The sequence below is a fragment of the Scyliorhinus torazame genome, chromosome 1 (assembly GCF_047496885.1).
Source record: "Scyliorhinus torazame isolate Kashiwa2021f chromosome 1, sScyTor2.1, whole genome shotgun sequence".
In the NCBI taxonomy this organism is placed as follows: domain Eukaryota; kingdom Metazoa; phylum Chordata; class Chondrichthyes; order Carcharhiniformes; family Scyliorhinidae; genus Scyliorhinus; species Scyliorhinus torazame.
Genome location: NC_092707.1, coordinates 253,488,504 through 253,505,255, shown reverse-complemented (window position 1 = coordinate 253,505,255; position 16,752 = coordinate 253,488,504). Strand labels below are relative to the sequence as shown.

The 16,752-nt window shown below is 49.5% G+C and overlaps 1 protein-coding gene across 2 annotated transcripts in view; it reads right to left on the bottom strand.

Moving 5' to 3' along the window:
• The window catches only part of LOC140420693 (metabotropic glutamate receptor 1-like), an 842,616-nt gene that overhangs the window by 123,596 nt on the left and 702,268 nt on the right, over nucleotides 1–16,752 (bottom strand). For both annotated transcript variants that reach the window (XM_072504696.1, XM_072504691.1), the window contains exon 4: nucleotides 13,423–13,658. In XM_072504696.1, coding sequence (XP_072360797.1) covers nucleotides 13,423–13,658 — 236 coding nt within the window. The remainder of the gene's footprint in view (nucleotides 1–13,422; nucleotides 13,659–16,752) is intronic.

Genomic DNA, 16,752 nt, shown 5'->3' with positions numbered 1-16,752 from the left:
GGGACGGACCCCTGATCGAGAGATGTGGCCCCCCAGGAAGTTCAATTCGGTCTGGCCAAAGTCACACTTGGCGCGGTTGAAGCGCAGGCCGTTTTCCCGTATGCGGGCGAAAACGCGTTGGAGACGATGTATGTGCTCCTGCGGAGTGGTGGACCAGGTGATGATATCGTCCACATATATGCGCACCCCTTCGATGCCTTCCATCATCTGCTCCATTATTCTGTGGAAGACCTCAGATGCCGAGATGATGCCAAACGGCATCCGGTTGTAGCAGAATCTGCCGAAAGGGGTGTTAAAAGTACATAGCTTTCGGCTGGACGGGTCCAGTTGAATCTGCCAAAATCTTTTAGAGGCATCCAGTTTGGTGAATATTTTGGCTTGCGCCATCTCGCTGGTGAGTTCCTCTCGTTTCGGGATGGGATAGTATTCCCGCATAATGTTATTATTTAGGTCTTTAGGGTCTATACAGATGCGGAGCTCGCCAGAGGGCTTCTTGACACACACCATGGAGCTGACCCATGGCGTGGGCTCCGTGACCCTGGATAGGACCCCTTGGTCCTGGAGATCCTGCAGCTGCAACTTGAGGCGGTCTTTAAGTGGCGCAGGAACCCTGCGAGGTGCGTGAACGACCGGGATGGCGTCCGGTTCGAGGCGAATTTTGTATGTGTATGGCAGTGTCCCCATGCCTTCAAATACCTCCTGGTTGTGAGCAAGGAGGGATTGGAGCTGTGCGTTGAAGTCAGCATCCAGGAAGTCGGATGTGTCGTCTGGAGAGAGAGACATAATTTGCTGTACAAGGTGAAGAGCCTTACATGCCTGTGCGCCCGGCAAGGAATCTTTCGATGAGCCAACAATTTCAAAGGGGAGTGTGGCCGTGTGCGTTTTGTGTGTCACCTGGAGCTGGCAAGATCCCATGGCCGGGATGACGTTCCCGTTATAGTCAACCATCTTGCACCGGGATGGCTGGATAGGTGGTTTGACCTTCATGGCATGGAATGCTGAATATGCTATGAGGTTGGCGGATGCGCCAGTGTCCAGGCGGAAAGTGATCTGCGATCGGTTGACCGTCAGGGTGGCACTCCATTCATTGGCCGGATTGATGGTGTTGACCCGGTTCACATCAATGACCGCAACCCGGAAGGCGTCTTGGTCATCTGTGTCGTTTGGCTGGATGTCCTGATGTACGGGCTGGATGGTCCTGACGTGTCTGCGAGGTTGTCGGAGATGTGTAGGATCCATTGGTTGAACCGCTCGACAGTAGGCAGCGTAGTGGCCCATCTTGCCACATCGTAGGCATTGTCGGTTTTTTGCAGGACATTGCCCTTTTAAATGTACAACTCCACAGTTGCCGCACGTCATGACGTCACGGCGTTCGTTACGCCACTGCGCATGCGCAGTTCGGTCTTGCATCGGGCGCGCCTGCGCAGTGCGGCCCTCGATGTTGCCGTTGGTTTTGGCGCGCGCAAGCGCGGGAGACCGCGAAAAGCGCGGGAAACGGCCGCCCTCGTCCGGGCCGCGGGCCGGGAGATAATCAATTGCCTGGATGCGTTCGGCCTCGTGGGCGGCCTGGCTTGCCGATTCGACGGCTAGGGACCCCCTCCATGCCGACTCGGTCGCCTGAAATTGGGCAAAACGGCTGGTTGCATTTTCATGGAGGACACAAGCTTCCACAGCAGACGCTAAGGTCAGGCCTTTAATTTTAAGAAGCTGCTGGCGTAGACCACTGGAGGCATCGCCAAAAACAATCTGGTCCCGGATCATGGACTCTCAGGTGGTGCCGTAACCGCAGGACTGCGCGAGTATGCGGAGGTGCGTCAGAAAGGGTTGAAAGAGCTCATCCTTACCTTGCAGGCGTTGTTGAAAGATATACCTTTCAAAACTTTCATTCACTTCAACGTTAAAGTGCTGGTCTAGCTTGAGGAGGACCGTGTCATACTTGGATTGGTTCTCGCCTTCCGCGAACACCAATGAGTTGGATACATCGATGGTGTGCTGACCTGCGGTGGTGAGGAGCATCGCAATCTTTGTTTCGTCCGAGGCACTCTGTTTCTCGTTGGCTCGTATGTACAGTTCAAATCGCTGCTTGAAAAGCTTCCAATTGGTGCCAAGGTTCCCAGCGACTTGCAACGGCTGCGGTTTGTTGGTGATGTCCATATCTCAGGATGGCAGGTTTGCCGGCAGGTATCGGTCCACTCCTGTACCATGTAGTGTTGGGTGTTCTGATGTACAGATGAACCAACACGGTTGTATTTGGTACAACGCTGTTTTATTTCAACTTGTTATTTACAGTTCTGTCTTGATACTCTGCACGTGGTGTCTCCCTGAGTGTGTAGTGTAGCAGGTCCTGTCCTTGTCCTGGTCTCCAGATCTACTGGCCACCAGGTGTCGTGTTTCTTCTCTTATACTGTCTCTGTCCTTGTCTATGATTGGTTGTGGTGTTGTGTGTGCTGATTTGTCTGTTGGTGTGTCTATCATGATGTGTGTGTTTGAATATCATGACACCTGCTGGCCATCTAATCCTAGAGTCGGACTGGAACACATGACCCATTGTGCTACAAGAACTCCTCAGTGCTACTGGCTTAACCACAAATGCAGCATAGCGAGTGGAGTCCGCTCAGCTGCCAGGATGCTGCGGGAACCTGGTGATATTTTTAGGCCGCAGTTGTAGCCTGAGACTGGGAGTGCATTTGATGGTCGAAGCTGACAGCTGAGGTGGAGGAGAGAAGTGGGCGGAGGAGGGATGGATTTGTTGAAGAGCTAGACGAGCTGGTCTGCACTCCCCGTCGAGGCTGAGGCAGGTTTGTGACTAGGCCAGGGTGGATGGGGCTGGCGGAGAGGGGATGCGGGCTGGGGAAGACATGGCAGAGATGGGAGAGCTCCCAGTCCAGGCCCAATGGAGCGGTGCTGGGGGTAAACTGTAATATTCACAGGGGAGGCAGGAGCTGTGGACTTCAGCAAAGCGGACAGGAGGATGACATTTAGTTGTTGCTTTGTACCAGGACTCTGAGAGCAAAAGTATTTTTGATGTTTCATTAAATGTTTTTTCAGATGATGATTTCTCCTTCTCTCGCCCTCGTGGGGTGCTGACCATGCATGCACAGTTGACTAGACTAACACAAAAACAAAAGACACAAATTCCCCAGCAGTTTCCCAGTCACTGCCTGAGAAATTCAGGGAAAGTGGTCTCCCGGCAAGAGAGAACATAGAACATAGAACATAGAAAATCCTTGTCGACCGCCTGGGAGGTGGAGGTGGGGACGACGGCGCCTTGACAAGTGGGATTGCAGCCAGATTGGTGGCCTCATGGAGCGAGGTGTCCGGAGCAGGCATAACAACAGCTGGGAACGTGAGATCCGGTGGTGGGCAGGCAAGTTTGCGTAGTGCCCTTCAGTTGCGCCTGACAATGGATCCATCACCATGTGAACCACGAACGACCTGGGAGCAGCCTGTCGAACAACAACAGCTGGAGCTGACCAGCCTCCACCAGGCAACTTGATGCGAACAGCATCTTCCGGAGAGAGCACAGGCAAATCAGTAGCATGAGCATCGTATGCAGCTTTTGCCGGTTTCTGAGTTGCTGCACCTTTTGCAGCACTGGGAGGTGATCCAGGTCAGGTAAATGAATGGCCGGAACAGTCATCCGCAGGTCACGATTCATAAGGAGTTGTGCCGGAGACATACCGGTGGACAGAGGGGTTGCCCTGTATGCCAGCAGCGCAAGGTTAAAGTCAGAAGCTGTGTCCGTAGCTTTGCAGAGCAGCTGCTTCACAATATGGACCCCTTTCTCGACCTTCCCGTTAGATTGCGGGTAACGTGGGTTCGAGGTGATATGCTTGAACTGATACAGCTTCGCGAAGTTGGACCACTCTTGGCTGGAGAAGCAGGGACCGTTGTCGCTCATGACGGCGAGCGGAATACCATGTCTGGCAATTGTCTCCTTGCAGGCCTTGATGTGAGGTCGGACAGTTTCACCACTTCGGCGTAACTCGAGAAGTAGTCAATTATAAGCACATAGTCACGCCCATTGGCGTGAAAAAGGTCGATTCCCACCTTAGACCACGGAGAGGTCACGATCTCGTGTTGCTGGAATGTTTCTTTGGGCTGAGCAGGCTGGAAACGCTGGCAAGTCGCACAATTGAAGACCATGTTGGATATGTCCTGATTGATTCCAGGCCAATAGACAGCCTGCCGGGCCCTGTGCCTGCATTTCTCGATACCGAGGTGTCCCTCGTGGATCTGTTTGAGCACTAAGCTCTGGAGGCTGCGAGGTATAACGATACGATCCAGCTTGAGGAGGATCCCCTCGACAACTATTAGATCATCCTTGACATTAAAGAACTGGGGGCATTGCCCTTTCTGCCAACCATTTGCAAGGTGACTCCCTGCAGTAGAGGGTCCTTAGCAGTCTCTTCTTGAATGTTGACGACTCGTTCGTCTGAGGCCGGGAGGTTGCTGGTACACAGTTGCACCTGTGCCTCAATTTGGTGGATGAAGTCGACCTGTTCACAGGGCGAGGTGATGGAGCAGGACAGGGCATCCGCAATGATTAGCTCCTTGCCCGGTGTGTAAACCAATTCGAAATAATACCTGCGGAGTCGAAGGAGAATGCGCTGAAGCCTGGGCGTCATGTCATTCAAGTCCTTGTGAATGATATGGACTAGGGGTCTGTGGTCAGTCTCTACTGTGAAGGTTGGTAGACCGTAGACTTAAGCATCGAACTTTACGATACCGGTGAGGAGGCCCAGGCACTCTTTCTGTATCTGAGCATACCTCTGCTCAGTGGGAGTCATGGCCCTGGACGCATAGGCCACTGGAGCCCAGGACGAGGAGTCATCCTTCTGGAGGAGCACCGCACCAATGCCATCCTGGCTGGCGTCCGTGGCGTTTTTGTCACCCGCTCTGGGTCACAAAACGCTAGTACCGGAGCAGTGGTGAGCTTTGCCTTTAGCTTGATGCACTCTGCTTGATGTGTGGGTAGCCACTGGAAGGCAGTGGACTTCTTCACCAGATGCCTGAAAGCCGTGGTGTGTGATGCCAGGTTGGGAATGAACTTTCCCAAGAAGTTGACCATACCCAGGAAGCAGAGCGCTGCCTTTTTGTCTTCCGGGGACTTCATGGTGTTGATGGCCTTGACTTTGTCCGAGTCCGGTTGCACGCCCTGCTGGGATATTTGATCACCCAAAAACTTGATTGATGACATGCCAAAGGAGCATTTGGCCTTGTTCAGCTTGAGGCCGTTGGCATGTATGCACCTAAAGACTTGTTGGAGATGAGGTATGTGTTCCTCTGGGGTCGTGGACCATATAATGACGTCATCAACGTAAACCCGCACACCCTCAATGCCCTCCAGCATCTGTTCCATGATCCTGTGAAAGATTTCAGAGGCTGAAACAATACCAAACGGCATGCGGTTGTAACAGACCTTCCGAAAGGTGTATTAAACGTGCAGAGCTTCCTGCTGGACTCATCCAGTTGTATCTGCCAGAAGCCACGCGATGCATCTAGCTTCGTGAAGAATTTGGCATGTGCCATCTCACTGGTTAGCTCCTCCCGCTTCAGGATCAGGTAGTGTTCCCGCATTATGTTTCGGTTAAGATCCTTGGGATCTATACATATGCACAGTTCTCCAGAGGGCTTCTTCACACAGACCATCGAGCTGACCCAGTCAGTCGGTTCCGTCACTTTAGAGATTATACCCTGGTCTTGGAGCTCCTGCAGCTGCGCCTTGAAACGGTCCTTCAGAGGAGCCGGCACCCGGCGTGGTGCATGGATCACAGGCGTGGCATCAGGCCGGAGTAAGATTTTGTAGCGGTATGGCAGCGTGCCCATCCCACTGAACACATCCGGGTATTGTGACAGGATTTCATCAATGTCAGCCTGAAGATTCATATTGGCAGAGGACATGGCATGTACGCGCTGGACGAGATTGAGTAACTTGCATGCCTGGGCACCAAGCAGGGATGCCTTGTCAGGCTTGATGATTTCGAATCGCAGTGTGGCTTTGAGGCCTTGTTGGAGACATGCAGGTGACAAGACCCTAACGCAGTAATGGCATTGCCATTATAATCAAGCAGCTGGCAGGCCGGCAGAAGATTTTTTGGCTGCCTTTGGATGCGAGCAAGATCTGCTTGAGATATGAGATTGGCTGACGCACCAGTGTCCAGTTTGAACCGGATGCTGCATTGGTTGACTTGTACGGCAGCACGCCATTCGTCCGCAGAATCCACGTTGAGGATGGGTAGGCATGTTGCTGAATTTGAGGAGGCCTTGTCATACGCGGTAATGATGCCCACACGATATGGGGACTCCAGGCAGTCGTCCTCTGGATCCGTGGTGTTACCAGGTTCCGAATCCAGCAGCTCTTGCTGCACACTTCGAACTCGTTTGCGTTGGAACTGGGATCGCTGGCCCACGATCGGAGGTGCAGACCTGCACAAGGCTGCATAATGGCCAGGCTTCCCACAATTTAAACATCACCTGCCTCTTGCAGGACATTGCCGCTTTAAGTGGGCGATGCCGCAGTTCGGGCACGTCATGACGTTGACGTCGTAACGCTCCATGCGTCGTCACACATGTGCAGTGTGGTCAGCCGCCGCTCGCACCTGCGCAGTGTGGTCTTCGGGCGCTTCGTTCTCCCGTCCGTGGTGCGCATGCGTGGGACCCTGGGAAAAGCACGCAAAATGGTCGCCTTCATCGATGCTAAGGCGCCGCATTCGGGCGATGGCCTGTACACTCTCTACCTCGTGGGAGGCAAGTTGGTCCTGTTCTGCCGATTTAAGGCGGGAGTAGCGACTTTTCGCCTGTTCATGCACTTTACACGTCTCGATGGCTACTGTCAGGGTCATGTTTTTTATTTTTAGGAGCTGCTCCCGCAGTGCGTCGGAGTGGACCCCAAACACGATCTGATCCCTGATGAGGGAATCAGCGGTGTCACTGTAGTTGCAGGATTGCGCTAATATGCGGAGATGAGTTAGAAAGGATTGGAAAGGCTCATCCTTGCCCTGAAGGCATTGCTGGAAGATATAGCGCTTAAAGCTCTCCTTCATTTTGACTTCACAATGACTGTTGAATTTGGCTAACACGGTCTGGAACATGGTCTTGCCCTGGCCGTCGGCAAAAGTGAGTGAATTGAAGATTTGGATGGCCTGGTCCCCCGCAGTTGATCGGAGCAGCGTGATTTTTCTGGCATCAGACGCATCTTCGAGGCCCGAGGCCTCAATGTACAGACTGAACTTCTGCTTGAAGACCCGCCAGTTGGCGCCGAGATTTCCGGAAATCCGGAGCTGTGGAGAGGCCTCGATCTTCTCCATGCCACTGGAAGGCACTTGCTGGGCGTCACTGAATTATTCAAGGTAAATTACTTAGATGAAGTAGACTCCTGGTATCATGTCGTGTTATTCACCCTGGGGTAACACGGACTGCAACAGGGTGCAGATGAACGGTAAAGCATACACCAAACGTAGGCGTTGGTTCAATACGATTTATTGAACTTCTGTAACAATGCACACAGCTGGCATTGTAGAGAGTACTACAATGAGTAGTAGAGAGTGGTACTACTCTAAGTGTACTAACTCTAACTTACTAGACCAGGCTAGCTCTGATCCACGTGTAGAAGATGCTGACTGATATATGCACCCTGACTGTCAGTACAGTTGTCATCAGTGGAAAGAGGCGGAGTGCTGATGCCTCGTGTGTTTTATAGTTGGAAGCCCCCCTCTGGTGTTCTGTCTGGTGATTGGTTGTGTTCTGTCCTGTATGTTGATTGGCTAACCTGGGTGTTTGTCACTGCCTGTTTTTACCTCATGATGTGCATGGGTGCATATTATGACAGGTGGTAGTAACCCCACTCGAAAGAGCTCTGCAGTTACATTCTGCTGGACATTGAAAGAAACTGTTCTCAGGCCTCCTGCCCTCACAAAAGCAATGCCCCCCCCCCCCCCACCCCACCAATGCTGCACAGAACTCACTCTCACACACATACAAACGTCACACCATTTGCACAAGTACACAGGCGCACATCTGCACTGTAGAGATTCTATGATTCTATGGTGCACACACCACATGGATACACACAACACTCACACTGTGCCTGGTGACTGGACTTTCAGTGAGTTGGGAGACTCTGTGGACCTTGAGAAATGGAGACTGCGATACAATTCCTGGATTCTTACCCTCATTCCAAGTGGCCTCCAATTTTCACCAGCACAGGAGAAGGTTTCGGGCAGAAGCTGCACTCTGCACTCCGGACCCTCCTTGTAATTATAGAGGTAGGTATGTCTTAGGCTCCCCCTCAACATTTTTGTGGGGTCAGCTCTGCATCTGGCTGACCCATGGTCCACAGCCTATCAGATGATTCATGAGCCACAGTCTGGATGAAAGATAACTTCCAAAGGGCCATGGACCCATGCCAACTTATGCTCCCCTCACACCCACTCTCCAGGCAACCCATGTCCCCACCCCATGTACAATAGCCCCTCATACCCTCCATGCTGACTTACAGCACTTCCATGACCATTCACCCAGTATAAACTTTGTGCAGAACTAACAAACGTAACTGTAACAATGGCATTATGGAAAAGCTTCAAAAAAAGCTATTCATGGCTTTCTTAAAAAGCTGCTGCTACATTCCCATAAAAATGTCAATCAACCAGAACTTTACTGTATCATAACAGAAAATAAAACAGTGAAATCTCTTTATCTTATGTAAATAAACATGGACCTGTTGACAAAATAGGTCGAAGGTGAAAGAGCTGTCATCAAGAAATGTTTTCCCTCGTGTGCGCCCTTCCGAGATGCTTTCTTCCGAGGCGGGTGGACTGAACTTGGAAATTTCCCAACGCCTGCCTGTCATAAAAATCCTCACATCCTCACTGTATCACGCATACACTTATGGTCCACTTACACACACTCACACACAGACACCATCCTGTGCCAGACCCCAACAGTGGCTAGGATACTGGACAGAAACCCCAATATTTTGTTTAATTTCGCAGCACCTCACTTCAGCAGTGACTGCACAAGATATAGGGATATATGGTATATTAAAACAAACTTTGTTACGAACAATTGAAATATCTTTAACATCACGCAAGAAAATAGTTTGCAATTACCCCATGAACAATGCTAATCAATACTGACACAATAACCCTTAATTGCTATCTTTATTTCCCCTCAAACAAGAAAACCATCTCAGATCCCAATCCATTTTTCAATGCAGTTAGCACTCAGGAATACTTGCTGTAAAGAGATGTCTTTTGAGACTGTTTGAAAAGATTGATCTAACCCTGTCAGAATAATGAAGAATCTCTGGCTGTATTTCTTCAGAAACCTCTCAGCTTGTCTCCCAGCCACAAACTAAAACTGAACCCCACAACCTGACTGTCAACCCCGGCTCCTCCCATTAACTACATCAACAACAACAACCTCCTTAACATCATCTCCTTAAACTGAATATCATGTCTCTAATTAACTACTCCGCAGGGAGCTCTCTTAATATAAACAAAAATCAATTAGCCCAAACTTTTATGATGCTTTAATTGTACCTCTGGCTCCGAAAAAGCCTCGCTGTCTTGCAAACCACAATTTTTTAAAACATTGCTGCAGCAGTCATACACACACTAACCCAGACTTTAACCCTTACTGCACCAAATACATACCCATACAATATATCTGAAATTGCTACATTCATCACAGACATTTCCACCTCACATATGCTCTCTCATACACACCTTCAGACACATGGGTTGGATTTTACATGCCCCCAGCTTGGCGTAATTCTGGCTGGGTGGGGGGGCATGTAGAATAGCATGGGTGCCAACCCTACCACCTTCCCACCCACCGCGGACTCATCCCCATGACATGGTAGGTGGGCAGGTGCTGATATCAGCAGCCCACCGGTCATATTTAAATAAATAATCAAGGGTCAATAGAGCTTGTTAACAAACCAATTGACCCCGATAGTACACTGTCCACGCCATAACAAGGTTAAAATCTTTTAAGAAGGGCAGGAAGGAAGAGAGGGTTCTATATTCGAGGATCCTGTTTGAGCATCAGGGGAAGTCCCTCTGATAGTACTCTCTGCCTACTTCCTACTCATCCCCTCACCGAAACCCACCATGCCCACCTGCTCTCTCCCCCCCCTCCCTAAAGTGGCCAACTCCACCCTGCCCAATACCCCGGACTTAGCTGGCTCCAGACTCTATCGGGCTATCTTTGTCTTGGGATTGGTTGCCCACTCATGAGCTCTTGGCACTGCTGGAGCTGTCGGCCAATCTCAGCGAGGGGCAGGGGTCCCCCTGGAAGGCAATTTAGCCTGCCCAACGGACACCCTTTCAGGCACACCCGCTTCCCACTGCCTCATCCACACACACACGCACACACATTTCCTTCCACCTAATACTTCTGCAACTTATACACCCTCATTTCCATTCACCTTACACAAACTTCCCTCTAGCCAATACACAGGCCATTCTCTCCAGCTCACATACTGGCACCGTGTCCTCCAGTTGACTCGCACACTTTCCTCCATTCAACAATCCTCCACATGCACTTCATTCCCCACGCCCTCTTACACACCAACAGACATGTCATGTCTCCTCTGTTCTTGGTGGCTCCTTTATGGACACTTCAATTAAAAATACAGTAAAGCTCCTGCCACTTTCAGGAGACTCAGGAGGAAGGGTCATGCTCCAGCATGAAACCCTTTACCAGCTGTCAGCTTCTTCGAGGATTAGAGTCAAATTAGCCCAGAAAATTGGAATGGATGCCCAAATTTTCAGCTTTGCTGAGGAAATTTCTGTCTTGGGAGGTTAGCACAGGGACAAAATCAAAGCATTGTCATAGAATTTACAGTGCAGAAGGAGGCCATTTGGCCCATCGAGTCTGCACTGGCCCTTGGAAAGAGCACCCCACTTAAGCACACACCTCCACCCTATGCCCGTAACTCCACCTACCTTTTATTTTGGACACTGAGGGTAATTTAGCATGGCCGATCCACCTAACCTGCACATCTTTGGACCGTGGGAGGAAACTGCAGCACCCGGAGGAAACCCGCGCAGACACGGGGAGAACGTGCAGACACCCAAGCCAGGAATTGAACCTGGGACCCTGGAGCTGTGAAGCGACAGTGCTAACCACTGTGCTACCGTGCCAAGGCAAGGAACCTAGCATGTCGGTGTGTTTTTGGTCTCTTCCAGTCAGGGAAGACTGAATGAATCTGGGGTGACATTAAGCTACATTTATGGAACGAGATCCGTGTCATAGCTCAGGGTCTCAATACCTCAGGGTGGGGCTTCCATTAGAAATGTCACCTCAATCTGGGGCAAAAATAGCTGAACCTGCAGAAAAGATTGGGGAATTTTAAACCCAAGTCAGTTAGGGCCAAAACCCACGTACGATTATGTTTTTCACACTCTCTCTTACAAGCAGGTTCGCGATTCCATTCACCTTGGTCAGCCCCGCCCTAAATGTGACTCCACCCCCTCCCCGATCACAATTGTTAACTGTGTAGGCTTGGGAGGCCTCTTCAAATTGGCACTTGTTTTCTCAGGCACCAGAGTTTTAAAACATATCAAAATATATTTGATTAACTATGAAGCTGACCAATGTACACCAATGAACTATTAATTAGTTCAGAACAGCTCTTTAGAGTCATTTTCAGTGATTTAAAATCAGGTCACTCAGAGCGGAACCTATATTGAAAGCGCTTATATTTGGTGACATCACCATTTTTGGCTGTATTAATAAAATGACACGAAGTTACCACTCTTAAATACATGAATAAATACTTTTTTTTTATTGGGGGAAAAGTGATGCTCTATTATCCTAACCTCCTCCATTGACAATTTGCAAAAAAAGGTCTTGGATTGGGGGAGAGTGGGTTTTAGTAAAATAAGGCAGAATCTGGCCAAGGTAGAGTGGAAAGAGTTACTTGTGGGGAAATCTACAGAAGAGCAGCGGGGTGTGGAGGGGGGGGGGCATTCAAAAAGGAAATGGGCAGGGTACAGGCCCAGCAGTAGTAGTAGGAAGGAGTAACAAGCCCAGAGAACCATGGAAGACTAGAGACATTCAGGATGCAATGAGGAAGAAAAGAGAGGCTTTTAGCAAACACAAGGGGAATAAGTCAATGGCAGCATTAATGGAGTACAAAGAGTGCAGGATGTGAGGGTGGAGTTTAAGAAAACAATTAGGAGAGAAACGGGATATGAGAAAGCTCTGGTTGGTAAAAGTGTGGAAAATCACAAGCTATTCTAAAGTATTTTTTCATATATAAATTTAGAGTACCCAATTATTTCTTTTTCAATTAAGGGCCAATTTAGCGTGGCCAATCCACCTAACCTGCGCATCTTTGGGTTGTGGGGGTGAGACCCACGCAGACATGGGGAGAATGTACAACCTCCACACAGACAGTGACCCAGGGCCAGGATCGAACCCGGGTCCTCAGCGCCACAGTCCCAGTGCTAACCACTGCGCCACATGCCACCCTCGCGATTCTATACGTATAACAATGGGAAGCATTTCCTGATTGTACCAAGAGTGGAAACTTTACTTGCTCCCGGAAGCCACGGGCTCTTTTATTTTTGGAGGAGTGAGGTAGAGAATGAAAGACAAAAAATGGAGGAACCATTCACCTTTCTTTTAATCCACTAATGTTAACAAGTGGAAAATAGCTGGCTGGGGGCATGGAGTTTCGTAACGTGTAAAAGAGTGCAGAAGAGGTTTAAAGGAATGGTTCCAGGGGAGAGAAACTTCAGTTATGAGGATAGATTGGAGAGGTTGGGGCTGTTCTCCTTGGGGAGGAGACGGCTTAGAGGAGACTCAATAGAGATGTTCAAATCATGAGGAGGCTGGACAGAGTAGATGGGAAGAAGCTGCTCCTGCTCTTAAAATGATCAAGAAGGAGCGGACAGGGATTTTAAATGATTTGCAAAATAAGCCAATGTGATGCGAGATAAAAGCTTTTTCTCACAGTGAGTGGTTCGGGTCGGGAATGCGCTGCCTGGAAGTGTTGAGGAGGGAGGTTCAATCGAGGCATTGGAGGATTACTTGAATAAAAACAATGTGCAGGGATATGGGGAAAAGGCGGGAGAATGGCACTAAGTTATGATGCTCATTTTGAGAGCTGGTGCAGACAAGATTGGCCTCCTGCACCGTAACAATGGTGGAGGTGTGGGCTTAATTACGATGTCCTTTCCAAGGGCTGGTGCAGACTCGATGGGCCGAATGGCCTCCTTCTGCACTGTAAATTCAATGATTCTATGAATTCTTGTAATTCTGTGCTCGCAGATAGGGAACTGATATTTTGAGCCATAAAGTCCCTTGATGCCATATTGTTTAATTTGCAATTTTTTTTCAGTGAACTTGAACAATGAGAAGACAATATTAAGTGGTGTTGAGGGAAGCATGTGTGGGTCTTTCATTTACCTGTGCAGAGCCTTCTAAAGGCCCGGTTCTCCTGAAGATGCCCCTCCAATCGGCACTGGAAGCGGTGCTGCCAGAACTCTGGGAACCATGGATTGCGGGTGTTGCTGTCCAGCTTTAGCTTCAGGTAGTAGTCATCGAACCAGGTGACCTCAGCAGACTGCAGCTTGATCGTGATCCCTCCCACTGCCTCCTGCTCGTAGGCATCAATCACTTCCTCACGGTCTGCCCAGCCGTCACTGCAACAGGACAAAGCGATGACTGTGATCAGAAACTTGTGAGGACAAAACTGCGGGGGAAGGGTTGATAAATATAAGACAGTCACAAATAAATCCAGTCGGGAATTCAAGAAGAATTTCTTTACCCAGAGAGTGGTGACCATTTGGAACTCATTACCACCAGGAATAGCTGAGGCGAGTAAAACAGATTTCTAAAGAATCAGGCGTATTGAGGAAAAAACGTACTTGCGCAATGAGTGGTTAGGATTTCGAATGCACTGCCTAATGGGATAAGGGATATAGATTCAACAATTGGTTTCTAAAGGAAACCGGATTATCAATTGAAGCAGAAAGAAATGCAGGGATATGAGGAAAGAGCAGGCGAGTGGGTCTAACTGGATTGCTCTTTGGCAGGGCTCGCGCAGATCTGATGGGCTGTATGGTCTCCTCACTGCTGTACTGTTCTACGATTTTATGAGTTACATGTATGAATTTAAGGGGATGTTAGACAAGTACAAGAGGAAGAAAGGAACAGAAAGATACATTGAGAACACAGAAAATATAGAGTAGATGTAATCCATATGGACAGTTGAGTCTGCTCCACTATTTGATACGATCTTGGTTGATCTCAATTTCATTTCCCCATCTCATTCCCCATGACACCAAAATACGGTCAATCCAAGCCTTGAATATATTCAGTCTCGGAGCTTCCATAACCCTTTGTGGGAGAGAAATCCAAAGATTCATAACCCTCGGAGTGAAGGAATTTCTCCTCGTTTCAGTCCTAAATGATTGATTCCTTATTCTAAAACTGTGCATCCTTGTTCTAGATACCCAGACTGGGGAACCAACCGCCCAGTGTCAACCCTATTTATTCATGAATGTTTCAACAAGATCCTTCTGAACTCCAGAGTTATGAGACCCACTTTACTCAGCCTCTTGCCATAGGACACCGTTCTCATCCCAGGTGACCTCCAATGCAAATATATCCTTCCTTAAATATGGGGACCAAAACAGCACACACTATCCTCGGTGAGGCCTCACCAAAACCCCGTACAATTGTAGCAAAATGTATTAATTCCTGTACTCCAAGCTCCTTGCAATAAAGGCCAACAAGACTGGGCGGCACAGTGGTTACCACTGCCGCCTCACAGCTCCAGGGTCCCAGGTTCAATTCCGACCTTGGGTCACTGTCTGTGTGGAGTTTGCATTTCTCCTCGTGTCTGTGTGGGTTTCCTCCGGGTGCTCCGGTTTCCTCCCACGGTCCAAAGAGGTGCAGATTAGGTGGAATGGCCATGCTAAATTGCTCCTAAGTGTCCAAAGGTTAGGTGTGCTATGGGGATAGAGGGGGGGGGGATTGGGCATAGGTACGGTGCTCTTTCAGAGGATTGATACAGACTCGATGGGCCGAAAGGCCTCCGTCTGCACTGTAGGGATTCCAAGACATATGCTTTTCTAATTTCTTGCTGTGTGTGCATGCTAACTTTGTGTTCCTTATATGAGTACACCTACACCTGTGAAAACTCAACACTTGCAAGTTTCACATCGTTTAAAATATCTTCTTTTCTACTCTTATAACCAAATTGAATAACCTTAAACATCCCCAGCAAAACCAACTGCCACCCTGTTGCTCATTCACTTAACCTGTCTACTTTCCTTTGCACCTTGTTGTTGTCCTCATTGCAGCTCACATCCCACATAGCTTTGTACCATCAGCAATCAAGAGAGATAAATGCAGTGAAATTACATGCTTATGTGACTGGAATGCACTTAGTGCAACTTACAACACTTTGATGTGAGCAATGTTTACAAACATTGGGGTTTCACCACTTAGGCCACTGAAGCATGAAGAGATCAAAGTGGCAGATGGTCTGTGTGTGTGGGGGGTCTTTGTGTTGGGCAGAGTCTGTGGAAGGGGTTCCTTTGTGCAAGGGGCTCTGTGGGAGTCCCCCTATTACACAGATCCCTAGAGGGTCCCCCCTATCATGGGGGCCGCTGTGGGGATCCTCCTATTATAGGGGTCCCTCTATTACAGGAATCCTTGGGGGGTGGGGGGGGGTCAGGTCACCACCATACATGGAGGGTGGTGAGCTCAGGCAATACAGGGGTTGGGGCTGCTGTGCGGTGTGAGGGGTGGTCTGGGGTGATTTGCACTACAGGAGGGTATGGCCTTGGATGGTCTCTTCATCTTAATTTCTTTACTTTTTATAAACATTTTATTGAGGTATTTATGGTTCTATAACAGTAACAGAAGAAACAGTATACATACGATTATAAACAGTGTAAAAGCCATCTTCCACTCTCACAGGTCCCACCTTTTCTAGCCTCCTACTCTACACTAAACAACCCCCCCCCCCCCCGCCCTTCTGCTGACGGTTAATTCTCCCTAAAGAAGTCAACGAACGGCTGCCACCTCCGGGTGAACCCTAACAGTGACCCTCTCAGGGCGAACTTGATTTTCTCCAAACAGAGAAAGCTAGCCATGTCAGTTAGCCAGGTCTCCGACTTCGGGGGCTGAGTCCCTCCAAGCTAATAATATCCATCTCCGGGCTACCAGGGAAGCAAAGTACGTCTGCCTCTTTCTCCTCCTGGATTCCCGGGTCTTCCGACACTCCGAAAATCGCCACCTCCGGACTCGGCGCCGCCCTTGTTTTCAGCACTTTGGACATGACGTCCGCAAACCCCGGCCAGAATCCCCTCAGCTTCGGGCATGCCCAGAACATATGGACATGGTTCGCTGGTCCTCCCGCACACCTTGCGCACCTGTGTTCCACCCCAAAGAACCTGCTCAACCGGGCCACTGTCATGTGAGCCCGGTGAACGACCTTAAACTGTGTCAGGCTGAGCCTGGTACATGATGTGGACGCGTTGACTCTACTCAACGCGTCCGCCCAGAGACCATCCTCTATCTCTCCTCCTAACTCCTCGTCCCACTTGTGTTTCAGCTCCTCGGTCTGTGTTTCCTCTGACCACATAAGCTCCTTATAAATATCCAAAACCCTCCCTTATTCCACCCACATTCTGGAAGCTACCCTGTCTTGTATCTCCCTTGGTGGTAGGAGCAGGAAGGTTAAGACATGCCTACGTAGGAAGTCTCGCGCCTGCAGGTACCTAA